Below are 16629 nucleotides of genomic sequence, written 5' to 3' on the forward strand. Positions count from 1 at the left end.
AGGCATAAAATATAGTGCAACAGCACAAATTCCAAATTACATTATAACTAAAAATAAAGTTAGGAATTCAAAGTGCCTTTTTTCGGTAAAGTCGCTAAAGTAAGGACGAGGGTAATGAAAACACAAAGACTCAAAACCAAACAAACGTCTCTCTCTCTCTGTTCACTCTCTGTAAAACAACCAAACGGAGACTCTCCGTTAACCAACAGCAAAAGTGATCCTCTGATCGTGAGCTTCCTGTCTATGTAAGTGGGTTTTTTCAATTTTAACTTTTACATTTGAGGTTCAAGATCCTAATTCGATTTAAACTTGCATGCTGAAGACTTGGTTCGTGGTTGTGTTTGGGAGATTTGGTTCGTGGGCTGTAAGAAAGTGGTTCAAATTGTTGGATTTGGGTAAGAACCCTATAAAGCTGAACCGTAATTGTAGCCATCTTTCGATTTCTAAGTGCTGGGCTTGATTTCTGTGTGTTTTTTTATGTGAATTATTTGGAGGTGGTGAGTTTATATTGGAAAGTTTCGAACTTTTTCGCTGGAATTTAAGAGGGTAAAAGTGTATGAGGAATTGGTTAGAAGAGATTGTAAGTGTATCAGATATGGGTTTTTTTAAACAGCATCATATCCGAATTTGTGTTTCTTTTTTGGATTTGAGTTTATATATTTTCAGATCTGAGTTAGTATTTATATATTTTCATGATCCCGAGTTTCATTTTTTATTTTTTATTTTTTATTTTTTATTTTTTATTTGTACGCTCTTCCACTAAGACCACTAGATCAAGTGATTCCGGTCTTTGAAATTTCATCCAACGGTGCACTTCTGTTTTGATTTTTTAAAAGCTATAATAATTTTTTACCGTTGAATAAAATTTCAAAGGTCCGGATCATTTGATCCAGTAACCTTGGTGGAAGAGATCCGGAGAGGATCTCTTCTCTTTATTAATATTTAACTGATAGGGCATAATTACAAAAATTGTTGGGAAAGTCATCTGACAAGGTTGCACAATATTTTATAATGCTGACATGAGAATTATACTAAATTCATAAGGTGACAAAATCCATATAAAGTCTTCTTAGCATTTCTCTTGTGCTTAACTCTTGGAGCACAAAACGTCATATTGCGCCCCTATGAACAATGCACGCCTGCACAGGACCCAAATAATATTTTAGTTCCTGCAGTGTTGCCATATAGGACACATATATTGGTGTCCTTAAGGCTTGAGCCTCGTATGGCACCATTAACTTTTCGTTTGCAGTGCCCATATTTTGTAGTGGCACCGAACAATGAGCTATGTAGAAAACTTCCAAATTTCTTATTTGTGATGAAGATAGTATGAGTTTTCTTCCTTTAGTATTTATCTCATTGAATTCATATATAAGTTAGGCTTCATTTCTTTTTAGCGTATAAGCTCTTGTCCTTGCAAAGTGGTAGTCTCAAATCATTCAATCCAAAATAATCTTGCGAGGTGGGAGTTCAGAGGTTAGTGATGTGAACTATTTTGATCTACAAGTGTGCTTGATTTGTTATTTTTCGTTACAACTGTATAAGATGTAGTGTCCCACATCGCCCAGAGGAGAGGATCCTCTATGCCTTATATGTACATGCTCACCTCCCATTGCAAGGACGCGTTTTGGGAACTCACTAGCTCTGGATCCCATAAGAACTCCGAAGTTAGGTGAGTTTGGGCTAGAGCAGTCCTCGGATGGGTGACCCCCTGAGAAGTTCTTGTGCCGAAATCCAAGAACAAATCCGTGAGGGCGTGGCCCAAAGCGGACAATATCTTGCTATGCGGACTGAGATGTGACATAAGAGTTAGAGAGTTAAGCGGAAATAAACATAAACAGAAGAGACCGTTTCCCCCAAGATTGGTTGATTAGTGATCCTGACTTGAAGTGGGTTCAAAAGATCAACCGTATTGAGTTTTCACTATCATTTTTTTATGTATTAGCATAACGGGGGATTGAGCAAAAACGAGTGGATGGTTAGAAACACGAACATATGTAAAGGATTAGTAAATCCAACGTGATAAAATGTCTAATCTTGATTGTATATATCATGGTTTGCTGAAAATTTCTTTGGAGGATTGGTCCCTTTTTTATTTATTTTTTAGTATAATTCTAGATGACTCACTTGCATTTTCTTGTGGTAGTTGGTTATTATTATTTGAATCTCTATATCCTGAGCAGGGATTTAATCCTAATTCACAAGTATTCATTTCTTGTTCAAAAAAAAAAAAAAAGAAGGTAATTCTGTCATTTGCTGTTGGATTTGAATAGAGGAATGATACTTATTCCAGTTCATTATTATTCCTTGCAGTCCATGGAAGAAATATCTGAAAACCAAATTAGCTTGAAGGTGTTGGTGAACAATTTGACCAACAAAGTCATTTTCGCTGAGTGTGATAATGATTTCATTGATGTTCTCTTCAGTTTCTTGACAATTCCTATGGGAACAATTGTTAGGCTTTCCCATCATTCGCAATCCTTTGGAATTGGTTGCATTGACAACTTATTTGGAAGTGTTGAGAGTCTTGATTTACAGCTTTTTCGAACTAAAGAATGTCGAGAAATGTTGTTACATCCCCGCAATGAAGCTGAGGATCTTTTGAGGAACCTGAAATTGAAATATGATCAATGTGAGCCCCCGCGGTACTTTAAGTGTTCTAAACGATATTGCCACAATTCAGGTTCTGCACAAAGCCTTAGTTATTATGAAACTGTTCGTTGTTGTTGTGGGGGTCTGATGAACACAGAGACCATTTTTACAACGAAAGAAGCTGAAGGTGGTGGGGTTTTTGTGGAAGGACCAGGGAGGTTTATTATTAGTGATGATTTACAGGTACTCCCTCCATTTACTTGTGCAGTATCTTCTTTAGTTTCGAACCATGGACTCATGGGCTGGAATAGCGTTGAGGAGCTGACTTTTATTGTGGGAGTTGATGAGGTAAATGATGATGTGTCTGACGTGTATTGCCAAGTTAAAAATTTTCAATTCGAACTAAAATTCTGGTTTCTGATCCTTCACTTTTTGTTTATTTTTTGTTTTCCAGGTTTTGAATTTGCTTATGCGCTCATTAGTGTCAAAGACACCTCTGACTGAAACTCTGCTGAAGGATAAAACCATACCAAACATGATTGACGAAAACCTTGACCAAGATTTATGCATTGAATATCGAGAGGTGGGAGGAAAAAAGAATGAGGAAGAAGAAAAGATTTCTATTAAGCTTGTAGTTAGCAAATCTAAGGAGAAGGTTTACTATGCCGAAGTGGGGGAGGATTTTGTTAATTTACTCTTCAGTTTCTTGACCCTTCCACTTGGGTTTGTAGTAAAACAAATGCAACATAACTCTTTGAAAGGTTGCATTGACCAGCTGTACAGAAGTGTTCAAGATCTTGATGAGCAGTACTTAAAGTCAAATTTACACAAGAAAAACTTGGTGAGTCCGAAGCTTCTCCCCGGATTTGGCTACAAGAATCATCTTCTGGGAATTGAGGAAGCATCGTATAAATGGAAAGACTTCGTAAACTTGAAATTCCATCATAAAAAAGATGATAAAGGTTGTGGATTCTTGAAAGGACCGACGATGTTCATTGTAACTGACAGTCTCAATGTAAGTCCGATATCTGCAATTGTCGGCATGTCAATTCTATGCGAACTGAACATACCTGTGACTGATGTTGAGGTACGAGTGGCTCATGTGGGGAAAGAGGAGGTGAGTCATACCATAAACTCTTCTAATCAAAACACTGGTCTTTTGAAAGTGATTCTTTATTTGAGTCTATACATCTCGTTCCAAGGTTGATGATTTAGACATGTTTCTCATTGCAGGCTATCCGTCTTTTGGTGGCTTCTTTTGTTTGTCCCTATGCTCTAACTAGTGTCTTCCTTACGAAGCCAAAGCGATTTGGAGATTTATTAGGGTGCCTACGTTTTCTAATTTAAGAAGAGTATGCATTTTCTGTCACAAATTTATGTACCTTTTTTGGTGCACTATCATCGTTTTGTGTTATATGACCTATAATTTGTGCTGTTTCTAGCATAACTATGTAAGGGATGGATCTTGCTATTTTCAGATAATATTCCTGTTTTTTCCTCTTCGTGTCGTGCTTTCATTGTGCTAGTTACTGATTTCAGACAATTAGGAATCCCTAACACGCTAGTTTTTTCAAGCCCTTGAAGGAAGAAATGAATAAATTGTGATCGGAGGTGGGAGATGGATAACTCAAGAAGAAAAGAGTGTTGAATCGTACGAGGAGAGCCTCTAAGACGAGACTTTTGCAGTTGCAATTTCTTTCCGAGTAAAAAAACGAGTATGGTGATAGCATTCGCTCTTCTTTGGTTTTCACTTTCTTCTTGCTCTAATGCATATGCCTTGTCATGCTCCAAAATCAGGCACGTGACAGTGCCATGCCTTATTAGAAGAAAGAAAGCTGTTTATTTTTAAATACTGCAGAAACGTAAATAAAGTTGGTAGCTCGAATACATCGAAAAATCGATTTTAATTTAAATACTATTTTAGGTAAAGCAAATTCTTATTTTAAATACTATTTTTGGTAAAGCAAATTCACTTTGTTGCCACTCGTCCTAGTTCATGTGTCTTACACCGTTAATTCTCTTGTTGTCCGTTATATATTCACTCGTGCTCCTCAAAATGTCCGAAAGATGCTACAAACACGTAATGACATCCACCATCTTCTTATGAACACCTATTTAGGTAAACACTACAAATATATTTTCCAAAAATTTCCTTCTTCCTTGATAACAAATTCCTCCAGTCTCACACCCAAGGCTCCAACTAAGTGTGACAAAGTTTTATCTGAAAATGGCTTGAACTAACTAATGTTACTAATTCATGATTAGCAGAAATCCGTAAGAATATATTTTCCAAAAATTTCCTTCTTCCTTGATAACAAATTCCTCCAGTCTCACACCCAAGGCTCCAACCAAGTGTGTGAAATCCCGTTCCTGGATTTCATTGTTATAATCTACGTATTTGTATTATTGAGATTTTATATTATTTCTCGAGAATTTATTTTAAGTTGTTTGAATTTAGATTTTCACTAAACTAGTTATAGAATGAAGTTTGGAAAATTATTATTTACTAGTTGACCTTTTGAGGTTACAAGTAATATTTCTGAATAGAGCTCGATCCCACGAACGCATAGACGAAAGTTATTTGCGAATCCGGATTATAAAGGTATAGTTACAGACGTTTGAAGTTGTGATACTATAGATTTTAGGAATTAATTAATTCCCACTTTGTGGGTAAGAGGCCAATAAGATATTTGAGTTAAGGGACCAATTAGTTAAAAGGAGGAGGGGACGAATTAGATTTTGGGGGGTGGGAAATGGATAGGCAGCAGCCAATAGAAAGGAAAAAAAAAAAAGAAGGTGGGGAGAGACCTCCCTCTTCCTGTCGACCACACCCATGACAAAACCGATTTCGATCCAGTTCTAATTCCGGCCAATTTCTGTCATTTTTCAGGGAAAATTCACCCATCCAACACCTGAAAACTACTCCATAACCTCCCCTCTACGATCTCCAACCAAATTTGAGGGTTGTTAGGCCCAAAATCGTGAGGAACTCCACCGGAGCACCGGAGGTGCTCGACGGTAATTCCATCGTTCCGGTGAATTTCACCACCCACCACCGCCCTTAGTCAACTCCCCTTGGACCTAAGAACAAGACCCAATAGGTTGTAGGGGCGTTGGAACACTAAGGAAGTCGAATTGATGAACACCCACCTTAGAGTTCCCGGCGGTTCGTGGCCAGTTTGGGGTGTTTTCGGCCAAATTGGCCTTGGCCGCAGGTATAAAGTTTACTCTACTTGTTGAGATCTTCATTCTTGTAAAATTTGAGAATTTTTGGAAAAAATCGAATTTCCCGTTGTGTGACATTCGATTCATGAAAATTCTGTTGGTTGAATATATTATCGTTAAGGTCTGCCGCTTGATTATTCTAACAATTGACGATCTTACCATTGAATTGACACTAAATTTTAGTATGCTATGGTAGATATTGTTTAAGGACCTTAGGAACTTACTAGTGAAAATCTAGTGATTGGATCTTACGGAGCAAGCGACGTAAGATCATGGACCCTGCCTCAGAACGATGGTTCGATCCCTCATTAAATGTTGTTGTGGGAGACATATGAGAGTTTTTGAGTATGTAATATCGTTATTACCTTGATTTCTTATATTGGTATCATCTGTGAATATGACTTGGTTTTATAATGTGATTAATATTGAAATGTGATTATATATTTAGCCATAGACCTATGTTATTAAACATGATTTGGCTTGTGTACTGATGATGATCGGGATATGCGATTGACGTGCATATTCGAAAGGTGGTTGATTTGCATAGATGGTATGATATGATGAAATATGAGTGACTTTAATATATGTGAATATGAAAGGGTTTTATAATTATGTTTCCTATAAATTGTTAATTTTTACATTTAGTCATCGATGTAGTTATATGAAGTGGGATTTGACATGCATATTGGGAATATGGTTTGTTTTGTATGATTGGCTTGATTTAATGAAAGGTGAGGGCTAGTAGTGGACCATTAACTCATTATCATGGGATTTGTTGCTTCGAAACATGTGTCAGCGCTTATGTCATTATTTCATTCTCGTTCGTTGAGTCTTCGTAACTTAAGTAATTTGATTCATGTGTTGTTTCATTGATTGGTTGTTATGCATTGTGCTCCACGATTCCGTTAAGTGATGGTCCAGAATCCTTCCTACTCCACTCCGTGATTCTGTTGAGTGACGAGCCAAAATCGTATCCTGGTTTGGATTCCGTTGAGTAATGATCCGGGATCGAATCCCTCTTGGATTTCATTGAGTTTGGATTAAGGATGTAGACTTCAGCCAAACTGTGTCGCTCTAACCCTACTTTTCATTGTGTGTATGAGAATATGGTTATGAGATGTTGTGATTGTTTCAGACGAACCGTTGGATGATTGGGTGACTTCCTCGGAGTTTTCAAAAGTTTGGTATTAATTTCTTATGAATGATTTATATTCAAGGTTTATAAATTGTGATTGATGGCTGATTTTATTATTGTATCACATGCTTATATTATTGTCACTCCCCCGAGCCTCACAGCTTATATGAGTGCCTGATTTGCCAGTGCACCAATCCCATAATGTAGGCATTGACTTTACATATGACAGGTCTGGGTATATTATGAGAAACCGCTTGATATTTTGGTTCCATTGAATGGTCCAGAACCCGATATTGTTGGATTTCGTTGAGTGGTCCGGAATCTTTGCTCTTGTTCATTTCCTTAAGGTGATCTTAGAATTCTAAATTCGAGTGGATGGGAATTAATCACAATAGATATTGTGAATATAAATTGGAATTACCATGTTTATTACTCATAATTCAAGTGGGAAATTATATAGAGTTCCTTGGTTAATTCGTGAAATGTTTTGTTATCACATTGCTTGATTAACATAATTAAATGCTAAGATTGTGCATCTTGATTCACGAATTGATTAATTGACGGGATTGTGGAATGACGTTGGATATGAGTATTGTTATTATGATTATTTTAGTTGATTAATATTTCTAGAGAATAATATTGTGCTTTGTTAATTCTTTAATATGTTACACGCTATGAATTGTGATTTTATGTGGGAACATGATGATTTATGTGATGGATTAAGTGGAAATGTTATTCGTCTTGTGGGATTATTATGTTGGATATCGTTGTTATGGTTATGCCTAGACTTGTTGATAAATATGGCAAGAGAATATGATTGTGCTTCGTCGTTTGTTCTTTGAAGGATTGCATGATATATATTGTGATATTTTGTTGGGACATAACGACTTATGTGATGAATGTTCGAGTATAGTGAAATGGTGAACCACGTATGGCTTGATCCCTAATGAGGGTACGTAGGCAGTCTAACAAGGAGGTTAGATGCAACCATAAAGTATACAAAAAAATTTACTATGAGATTTGATTCTCGAGTTGTGATTTGCCATATCCTGGAGATGGGTATGTTAAATATACGAGTATTTGGTGATGTCGCGTGTCGATTCGGGACGTATGTCGGGATCGGAGCGTGACAAAGTTTTATCTGAAAATGGTTTGAACTAACTAATGTTACTAATTCATGATTGGTAGAAATCCGTAACGAGCTTCACAATGATAACAACACACACACACACAAAGCAATAATTAAATAAAAGAAACCCAAAATTAAGTCATAAGCATATAACACAAAAAATATGAAAGTTCAAAGGAAGACGCATAAATTTGTAAAAATAAAGTGCATGATCTATTCTTAACTTAGAAAACCAAGGCATCCCAGTTCTCCATCTCGCTTTGGCTTCGCAAGGAAGGCACTAGTTAGAGCAGCGTCGCAAACAAAAGAAGCCACCAAAAGACGGAACGCCTGCGTTCAGAAACCTGTCTAAAGGTTCAACATTTGAAAATTTTCCAAAACAAAGTTTTGATAAGAAGAGTTTATTGTCTGAAAACTCACCTCTTCCGCGCCCACATGAGCAACTCGTACCTCAACGTCAGTGACAGGTACATTCATTTCGCGTAGTATCGACATGCCAAGAATTGCAGATATTGGACTCACATTGAGATTGTCAGTTACCATGAACATCTCTGGTCCTTTCATGAATCCGCAAGCTTTAACATCTTCATTGTCATGCGATTTGGGGTCTACGAAATCAATCACTTTCGCGGGCACGCCAGATATATCTTTATACGAGGATTCCTCAATTCCCAAAGGATGATTCTCATAGCCATATTTAGGGGGAAGCTCCGGACTCAGCAACATTTTCTTGTGGAGATATGACTTCAAGTACTGCTCATCAAGATCGCGGACACCTCTGTAAAGCCGGTCATTGCAACCTTTCATAGAGTTATTTTGCATCTGTTTTACTATAAACCCTAGTGGTAGAGTCAAGAAACTGAAGATTAAGGTAACGAAATCCACCCCGGCTTCTGCATAACAAACCTTCTTCTTAGATTTGCTCACTATAAGCTTGATAGGAATCTTTTGTTCTTCCTTATTCATTTTGTCCTCCACCTTTTGAGATTCAATGTGTATTTCTTCGTCAAGATATTCGATGCTCACGTTTGGAACGGTTTTATCCTTCAGGAGAGTATCGGACAGAGGTGTCTTTGATACTAATGAGCACATAAGCACATTCAAAACCTGGAAGAGAAAAACAAAACAAAAGTGAAGGATCAGAAACCGGCATTCAGTTCAAAAATTGAACTTGGCATAACATGTCAAGACATGATTTACCTCATCGGCTCCTACATCGAAAGTCAGCTCCTCAACGGTATTCCAGTCCGCAAATCCATTTAACCCAACTAAAGAAGAGATTGCAGAAGTAAATGGGGGCAGCACTTGTAAATCATCACTAATTATAAATCTGGCTGGTCCTTTAACAAAAACCCCACCACCTTCGGTTTCTTTCCTTTTAAATGTGGTCTCCACATTCATCATACCCTTACACCAACAACAAACGGTTTCGTAATAACTATAGTTTTGTATAGGACTGCGACAAGATTCGTTAGATCATTTAAAGTACCAGGAGGGCTCGAATTGATCGTATTTCAGTTTCAGGTTCATCAAAAGATCTTCAGCTCTACTGCGGGGATGTAGCAACATGTCTCGACATTCTGCTGTTCGAAAAAGCTGTAAATCAAGATTTTCAACACTTCCATATAAATTGTCCATGCAACCAATTCTTAAGGGTTGTGAACGATTGGAAAGCCTAACAATTTTTCCCATGGGGATTGTCAAGAAACTGAGGAGAACATCAATAAAATCACTATCACACTCTGCAAAGATGACTTTGTTGGTCAAATTGTTCACCAAGACCTTCAAGCTAATTTTGTTCATAGATTTTTCTCCCATGGCCTGCAAGAAACAATAATAAACTGAATGAGTAATTGTTATTATTAAACTTCTGCTTCACAAAAAGAGATTCTAAATAAGCATCAACTACCAAGATAGACATACGCAATCCCTTTTTCTCCTCTTTCTCCATGTTTTTATTGCCTTGGGATTGAATAAATCAAAGAAGAATCAACGGATAAAAACAAGTCGGAGGAGTGCAAAAGGAGAAACAGGGGTGAAAATCACTACCATAAATATAACGATTTGTGATAGATGGTCAAGAAGAACATTAAAAATTCAATGAAGCACTTTTACAGAAAAAAATTTCAGAAAACCAAGATAAGTAACATGCGTGATCAAGATATACATTTCATCAAGATAGTTCTTCACTAACCTCTGAACTCCCAAAATTGTTTCCTGTTGATTGTTTGAGAAATATTTGAAGAAGAAGCATGAATTATATATATTTATGTATTTATATATGAATTTTTAGATGAATGGAATTTGGTAAAGAATAAAACTCATATTATGATCCAACATTATCACATTGACTAGATAGATATTCCTCTCGTAATCCAAATTATGATCCAACATACAATTGTATTTGATTTATAAATGGACTAAATAAAAATTAATTATACGTACAATTGTTTTTTTATTTAAGCGATATTCTATCTAATCCAAATTGTATTTTTGAAACCGTAGATGACCATATACATACATGAGATATACGCCTTTTGGATTTGGTGACTTTCCTAAATCCGAATGTGTGAATAATTTTTTTTCTACTGCACATATTTTGATAATGATGAACAAATTTAATTGAATTGGAGTCCGGATGGGAAAGAGTATGAAGTGATAAGTTGGAGCTAGGGTTTCTTCTCACAACAAAAGGTGTTTCCCACTATAATAGGCCGCCAGAAACCATCTCCAGGTGGCCTAATAGTTGAGGACGAATTCTATACCAATATTCCACACGACTTTGTCCTAAGTTCTATTCTTAACACTACCATAACGGTAGCCACTAGCTAGTTCTTAAAAATAAAAAAAAATAAAAAAAAATTCTAATCTAAATTACCGAGAGGGTACTCGGACTTGGGTATAAGGAGAAAAGCTAATTAGAAACAAAGAAGAACAAAACCAAAGACTGAGGAGGAAAATTAAATTGAAAACGAACAATCAAAATCCAAAAATTTAAAAGGCTAATTAGAAACAAAGAGCCTTCCATGCCAGTAAAAGTGCTGCAAACTGTAGCACATTGCAAACTGATCCCCAGATCATTCAGCTCACCACAACTACTGCAACGAATTCGCGAACACTTCCATGACTACTAAAGGATTCAGATGCGTTGCGGGGAGACGACAACATGGGCCATTCCTTAGTTCGGAAATGCTGTAGTCTGTAGATCAATATTTTGAACACTTCAACTGACTTCCATTGGTAGTGATTCTAGTGAATTGCTACAGGAAAGGCTAACAATTGTTCACAGATGCATTCTACGGGATTTCCTACTTTCCAGGATCAAAGTAACAAGAAACCTCAGAACATTATACAAGTTAGAGCAATAATTAACCAACTAGACATACAATCCATAACAAATATTCATATATTCAGTGCATACAGCAAAACATCTACTCGAACTTCTCATGTCTACGACAAAAGATACATCATCTTCCAAAGTAGATAAACAAGCAACCGTGATCCTCATTGTTCTTGATCTGTCATCCTAGAGAAACCAGTTAGAGGAGAATCAAAACAAAGGGCAGCCACCAAAAGACACACAGCCTGCAGGAAGAAACAAAAAAAAAAAAAATATCAACTAATAAATGAGACATTAAATGTCACAATAGAAAACCATGCCACCTTCAACAGTTCATAAAGAATTTGAAAAGACGAAGGAAGGGCAATGGATCGGAGTGTACAAACAAGTGAGTTGATGCACAAAGGTTGTGTATTGGCAAGTCTATGGAGAGATAAATGTTTACAATTCCAAACACAATTGAAAACCAAGGGTTCATTCAGTAAACTAGAAATTGCAAAATCGTAACTCACCTCCACCTTGCCAAGATTCACAGTTTGCACTTCAATGTCAGTGATCGGCACATTCAATTGCTTCAGAATGGACAAGCCAAACATTGGTGATAGGGGTCGTACGATCAGGTTATCAGTTACCATGAACATCACTGGATCTTTCAAGAATCCATCAACACATCCATCCACACATCCATCCACACATCCATCAACACATCCATCTTCATGATAGGGAGATTTGGGGTCAACAAAAATTGGTGTTTCTGATTTTATAGGGGTGTATATAGTGGCTTCTTCAATCCCGAAAGGATAGTTAGCATAGCTAAAACCGTGGGCAAGCTTGGGATTAAGCAGCATTGTTCTATGGTCAATTGACTTCAGGTATTTCCCATCAATATCTTCCACACTCTTGTACAAGTTATCGATACATCCTGTCCAAGAAGAATCATCCGCCATCTGCTTTAGTATAAACCCAAGTGGAACAGCTAGGAAACTGAAAAGAAGATTAACAAAATCCGCCCCTGCTTCTGCATAACAAACCCTCTTAGTAGATTTGCTAACTATAAGGTTAACAACAACATTTGTTTCGGTATCATTGGTGCCTCTAGCCACTTTAGAAATTATAGATATTTTTTGCTCACGCGCTTTATTGATATCAACCAACTGGGATTCCGGTTTAGGCTTCAGCAGAGTTTCAGTAAATGGTGTCTTCAAGACTAACGAACCCATTAGCAGACTCACAACCTAGCAAAAGTCAAAGATCAGAAACCAACCCTGGCGTTTCAGTTCTAAAAAGATTAGATAATTTGTCAATATTGACCTATAATTACCTCATCAACTCCTACATTGAATGTCAGCTCTTCGATATCATTTAGATCCACGACTCCACACTTCGAAAGATAAGAAGAGAACTCAGAAGTAAACGGGAGCATCACTTGTAAATCATCACTAATTATAAATTTGTCTAGTCCGTCCACAAAAACCCCACCAACTCGACCGCCTTTTACTAAAAAATTGACCCCCAGATCCATCAGCTTGCCGCAACCACAGCAAGGAACACTTGCATAATAACTAAAACTGTTTCTATAAAGGGCGCAACACGGGTTATCGCACAAGTAATGCATGGGCTCACTATCATCAATTTTCAATTTGAGGCACCTTAAAAGGGATTCAGCAGCATTGCGAGGATGCAACAACATGGCACGACATTCTTCGGTTTTCAAAAGCTGTAGATCAATATTCTCGACACTTTCATATAAATTGTTCATGCAACCGACTCGCATTGGAGGCAAATGACTATCGGAAAGCCCAACAATTGTCCCCATAGGCATTGTCAAGAAACTAAAGAGAACATCAACAAAATAATTATCTGACTCTACGAAGAGAACTCTGTTACTGTCCTTGTGCACAATTGCCTTCAAGCTAAAACTTTTCGGAGATTGAGCGGCCATGGATGCGAAACGGAGCTGATTATTTAAATGTTGTTTCCCTGCTCCAAACTTGAATATAAAGTCAAGGTGAAAATCCATAACACATAATATAACATACAGAGAAGTAATTTCCGATAAAACATTTAAAAATATCCCAACAACATTACAAGTAAATTCTATCAAATTTGCGCCGAATATAATTCTATCTTCATCACTTTGTCATTTATCAATCAAATTGAATGATTCGAGAACCAAAATCATACCTTGGAACGAGACGAACAGATTGGTTCCCTTCACAATGGCTAACTCGCCTGGGTTTGGACGGAAAATAGTCGGAAAGTCGTCGGAAAGGAAATTCAAGGCGAGGCTGCTTGTTCTGGGTTCGCGAGGACGAGAAGAAGCTGGTGGTGTACTTGGTTTGCCGGGAGGGCTGTGCACCGTGTGTTCACAGTGCTCTGCACAGTGAGAGCGGGAGAGAGAGCGTGAGGGAGGAGAGACAGGTCTGCGTGGAAAACAGAGACAATGAGTGGAAAACAGAGAAAACGAAGGAGAGTGGAAGGACGGAAAAAGGAAAAGGAAAAGGAAAAAGGAAGAGAAAGGTATTGGTTAGGAGAAGCTTTTTCAAAAGACAGCTCGATATAACAATTATCATAAAATAATTTGTTAAATTTTTTTTTTGAAGTGTTCAACAAATTGTATTATTGTACTTAATATATCGAGTTGTATTTTTAACACATTGAAAATTTTCTTGTCGGTAAGAACTCTCAAGAGAAAGCCTCGGTTAATACCAAAAACGTGGACCTCACACTAATCTTTAATAATTGAGATTCCTCGTACAATCTCGTAATTTTATCATACAAATTCTGATTCCAATGTCGTCTTCACCCATGTTCACTTGCTCTCGTAGTGAAGAGTACAACTCGAATAAATGAATTATCATTAATTTAGAGGACGCAGTATAACAATATTGGGATCAAAAGCAAAAAGAAAAGAAAAAAAAAATCCGACCTCAGATCAAAAGAATAAGCACTATCAATTTAATTGATTTGCTAATATAGTCAATGGTAGTCAATGAGTAGATGGAAGATTTGATATTAAAAATATTTTGATACATAGAATTTGATAGCCAAAATGTCGTCACTAACTTCAAAAGACAACAGAATCCACGAGCAATATCGCGAGAATACCAAAAATATATAGAATAATAATTTTGCAACCCCAAAAGGAGGGCATACAACAGTACTGAAAAACTTGAAACAAAATTGTATCATTTACTGGTCCGATCAATTCCAGTTTGCAGAAACGAAAGCATCATCATCTTCCAGATATCGGATGACCTAGCTCAAGTCATTGCTCTTTGTCCTTGGCTGCCTAAGGAAGACATGGTGAGAGCAGAGTCACAGAAGAAACGAAGTCACCATAAGATGAACAGCCTGCAGCAAGTAACAATACAAGAGAGAAACAACAATTAGAACAGCACAGTAACACCATATAAAAATGGGAGACTTTGGATGCGGTCCTTAGCTATGAATATTATTTGATTGAAACCTTGTTAGTTTTTAATTTTTGATCGAGGTCTCTGAAATTAATGTGATAATTTATTTCTATGCACGTTACTATATTTTTTAAATTAAAAATTAGAAATTTTAGTTGTTTATATAAATGAGATTTTAAATAAAAAATCATAATTTGTGGGTTAAAAATATTAAAATATAAATATACTATTGTGTGTGTATATATATAAACATGGGTACATTCATCAAAATTAACCAAAAAAATTATTGTATCAAAACATGGGTACATTCTTCAAAATCACAAAACAAAAGAAGGTATTACGCTTAATAACATTAGTAAATTTCTTCGATTAAACTTGACATAGATACATTTTAAAATCAAAGAAAAAAGAATTAATGTACCCATATAAGTTTAAAAATGGATTAGAAAAAAATTGAATAGATTATATATATATATAAAAAAAAGGTACATTTTACATATAACAAATTGGTATATTTAAGAATGAGTACATTTTAAGATTAAAAAGTTTTATATGAATGGGTACTTATAATTAGCATGGGTACATTTTGCAAAATTAAAAGTACAAATAAAAAAAATATGGGTACAAATACAAATAACTTTAAAAAATATGGGCACAAAAAGAAATTAATATATGGGTACAAATTAAAACTAAAAAGAAAATTGGTACAAATTAAAAAAGGGTACAAACTAAAACTAAAAATATATGATAAAAAAAATTATTCATAAATATAAATATAGTAATTGTAACATTTTTAACATTAAATGAATATATTTAGAAATAAAAAAAATATTTTATTATTGAAATAATTAATGATGTTATTAATACACAAGGATCAAAAATTGAAAATGAATAGAATTTTAATCAATGTAGCAGCAAAAAGAAGGATGAGAACCTAATTTCTCCTATAAAAATACTTTGAAGCTTAAAAACTAGAAGCAAAAAAATTAAATGAATAGTTTTGATATCTCAAGCGTGAAGTGTAAATGATGTTATTAATAAACAAAGACCTTGATCAAAAATTGAAAATGAATAGAATTTTAATCAATGTAGCAGCAAAAAGAAGGATGAGAACCTAATTTCTCCTATAAAAATACTTTGAAGCTTAAAAACTAGAAGCAAAAAAATTAAATGAATAGTTTTGATATCTCAAGCGTGAAGTGTAAATGAATCTAAAAATCGAGAACAAAGAAAGCAGCGAAGAAAAAGTACGAAAGCGATGACTAACCTCCTCCCTGCCAACATGAACAGTTTGGGACTCGATGTCAGAGAAAGGTACCTGCAATTCGTTTAGAACAGAAACGTCAACGAGGGGAGACAGAGGCCTGACTAACACTGTCAGTTTTCATAAACATTGACGATCCAGTTACAAATCCATGCCGAGAAGAACACCAGGACTCGGAGTAGTTAAGTTTAAGGTTAACAACTTTCGCAGGTGTCTTATAAGAGATACTACTTGAATAAGTTGACAGCACATCCTTTCTTGTAGCACTATGTTAATATCTATTCGGATCCCAAACTGTTAATAAACATATAGGCCAAATCAAACCAGAATCAAAGTGTAATAGAGTTCGGTCCAACATTACACTTTCAATAACTAAATTTTTCGAATTTTTTTTAATCGGCTGTTTGGCCATTCCAAGAAATTAGGATGACACGTTATTCACTTCCGATGAGAAAATCAAGAAACAAAGTAGACGTGAGTTACACTAGTTAGCTGTTCAGTATGTTAATATCAATTTGGAATTTCGTT

General features: G+C 36.0%; 3 protein-coding genes across 7 annotated transcripts; 1 reads left to right on the plus strand and 2 right to left on the minus strand.

The window, feature by feature from the left end:
* Positions 1 to 69: 69 nt before the first annotated feature.
* LOC137742110 (uncharacterized) lies at positions 70 to 4094 on the plus strand. Of its 3 annotated transcripts, XM_068481862.2 has the most exons (5): positions 70 to 245; positions 323 to 395; positions 2314 to 2940; positions 3047 to 3709; positions 3826 to 4094. In XM_068481862.2, the coding sequence occupies exons 3-5, from the start codon at positions 2317 to 2319 to the stop codon at positions 3937 to 3939; spliced, it is 1401 nt and encodes a 466-aa protein (XP_068337963.2). In that variant the 5' UTR covers positions 70 to 245; positions 323 to 395; positions 2314 to 2316; the 3' UTR covers positions 3940 to 4094. The 3 variants fall into 3 exon arrangements, with proteins under 3 accessions (XP_068337963.2, XP_068337965.2, XP_088535891.1); XM_068481864.2 differs by lacking the exon at positions 323 to 395 and having other exon boundaries at positions 79 to 245; XM_088679765.1 differs by lacking the exons at positions 70 to 245; positions 323 to 395 and adding an exon at positions 1403 to 1476.
* Positions 4095 to 8133: 4039 nt separating this feature from the next.
* LOC137743144 (uncharacterized) lies at positions 8134 to 11308 on the minus strand. 2 transcript variants are annotated; one of them, XM_088679944.1, is made up of 4 exons: positions 11172 to 11308; positions 9282 to 9902; positions 8502 to 9188; positions 8134 to 8411 (listed from the first exon to the last, which is right to left on the minus strand). In XM_088679944.1, exons 2-4 carry the CDS (start codon positions 9483 to 9485, stop codon positions 8301 to 8303), a joined length of 1002 nt encoding a protein of 333 aa, XP_088536070.1. In that variant the 5' UTR covers positions 9486 to 9902; positions 11172 to 11308; the 3' UTR covers positions 8134 to 8300. The 2 variants fall into 2 exon arrangements, with proteins under 2 accessions (XP_088536070.1, XP_088536071.1); XM_088679945.1 differs by having other exon boundaries at positions 8271 to 8425.
* Positions 11309 to 11428: 120 nt separating this feature from the next.
* On the minus strand, positions 11429 to 13952 carry LOC137743601 (uncharacterized). 2 transcript variants are annotated; one of them, XM_088679946.1, is made up of 4 exons: positions 13606 to 13952; positions 12743 to 13411; positions 11934 to 12656; positions 11429 to 11666 (listed from the first exon to the last, which is right to left on the minus strand). In XM_088679946.1, the coding sequence occupies exons 2-4, from the start codon at positions 13361 to 13363 to the stop codon at positions 11586 to 11588; spliced, it is 1425 nt and encodes a 474-aa protein (XP_088536072.1). In that variant the 5' UTR covers positions 13364 to 13411; positions 13606 to 13952; the 3' UTR covers positions 11429 to 11585. The 2 variants fall into 2 exon arrangements, with proteins under 2 accessions (XP_088536072.1, XP_068339627.2); XM_068483526.2 differs by having other exon boundaries at positions 12743 to 13401; positions 13606 to 13920.
* Positions 13953 to 16629: the final 2677 nt, after the last annotated feature.

The sequence above is a fragment of the Pyrus communis genome, chromosome 11 (assembly GCF_041283825.1).
Source record: "Pyrus communis isolate YQ-2024b chromosome 11, ASM4128382v1, whole genome shotgun sequence".
NCBI classification, from domain to species: Eukaryota; Viridiplantae; Streptophyta; class Magnoliopsida; order Rosales; family Rosaceae; genus Pyrus; species Pyrus communis.

Bases quoted from the DNA above. Each gene is read 5' to 3' on its own strand.
- LOC137742110 (XM_068481862.2), top strand. From the start codon at position 2,317: ATGGAAGAAATATCTGAAAACCAAATTAGCTTGAAGGTGTTGGTGAAC. The intron at 2,941-3,046 runs GTAAATGATGAT...TTTGTTTTCCAG, and splicing joins TTATTGTGGGAGTTGATGAG to GTTTTGAATTTGCTTATGCG. The intron at 3,710-3,825 runs GTGAGTCATACC...TTCTCATTGCAG, and splicing joins CTCATGTGGGGAAAGAGGAG to GCTATCCGTCTTTTGGTGGC.
- LOC137743144 (XM_088679944.1), bottom strand. From the start codon at position 9,485: ATGATGAATGTGGAGACCACATTTAAAAGGAAAGAAACCGAAGGTGGT. The intron at 9,189-9,281 runs GTAAATCATGTC...TTTCTCTTCCAG, and splicing joins TCGATGTAGGAGCCGATGAG to GTTTTGAATGTGCTTATGTG. The intron at 8,412-8,501 runs GTGAGTTTTCAG...TTCTGAACGCAG, and splicing joins CTCATGTGGGCGCGGAAGAG to GCGTTCCGTCTTTTGGTGGC.
- LOC137743601 (XM_088679946.1), bottom strand. From the start codon at position 13,363: ATGGCCGCTCAATCTCCGAAAAGTTTTAGCTTGAAGGCAATTGTGCAC. The intron at 12,657-12,742 runs GTAATTATAGGT...GACTTTTGCTAG, and splicing joins TCAATGTAGGAGTTGATGAG to GTTGTGAGTCTGCTAATGGG. The intron at 11,667-11,933 runs GTGAGTTACGAT...TTCTTCCTGCAG, and splicing joins TGAATCTTGGCAAGGTGGAG to GCTGTGTGTCTTTTGGTGGC.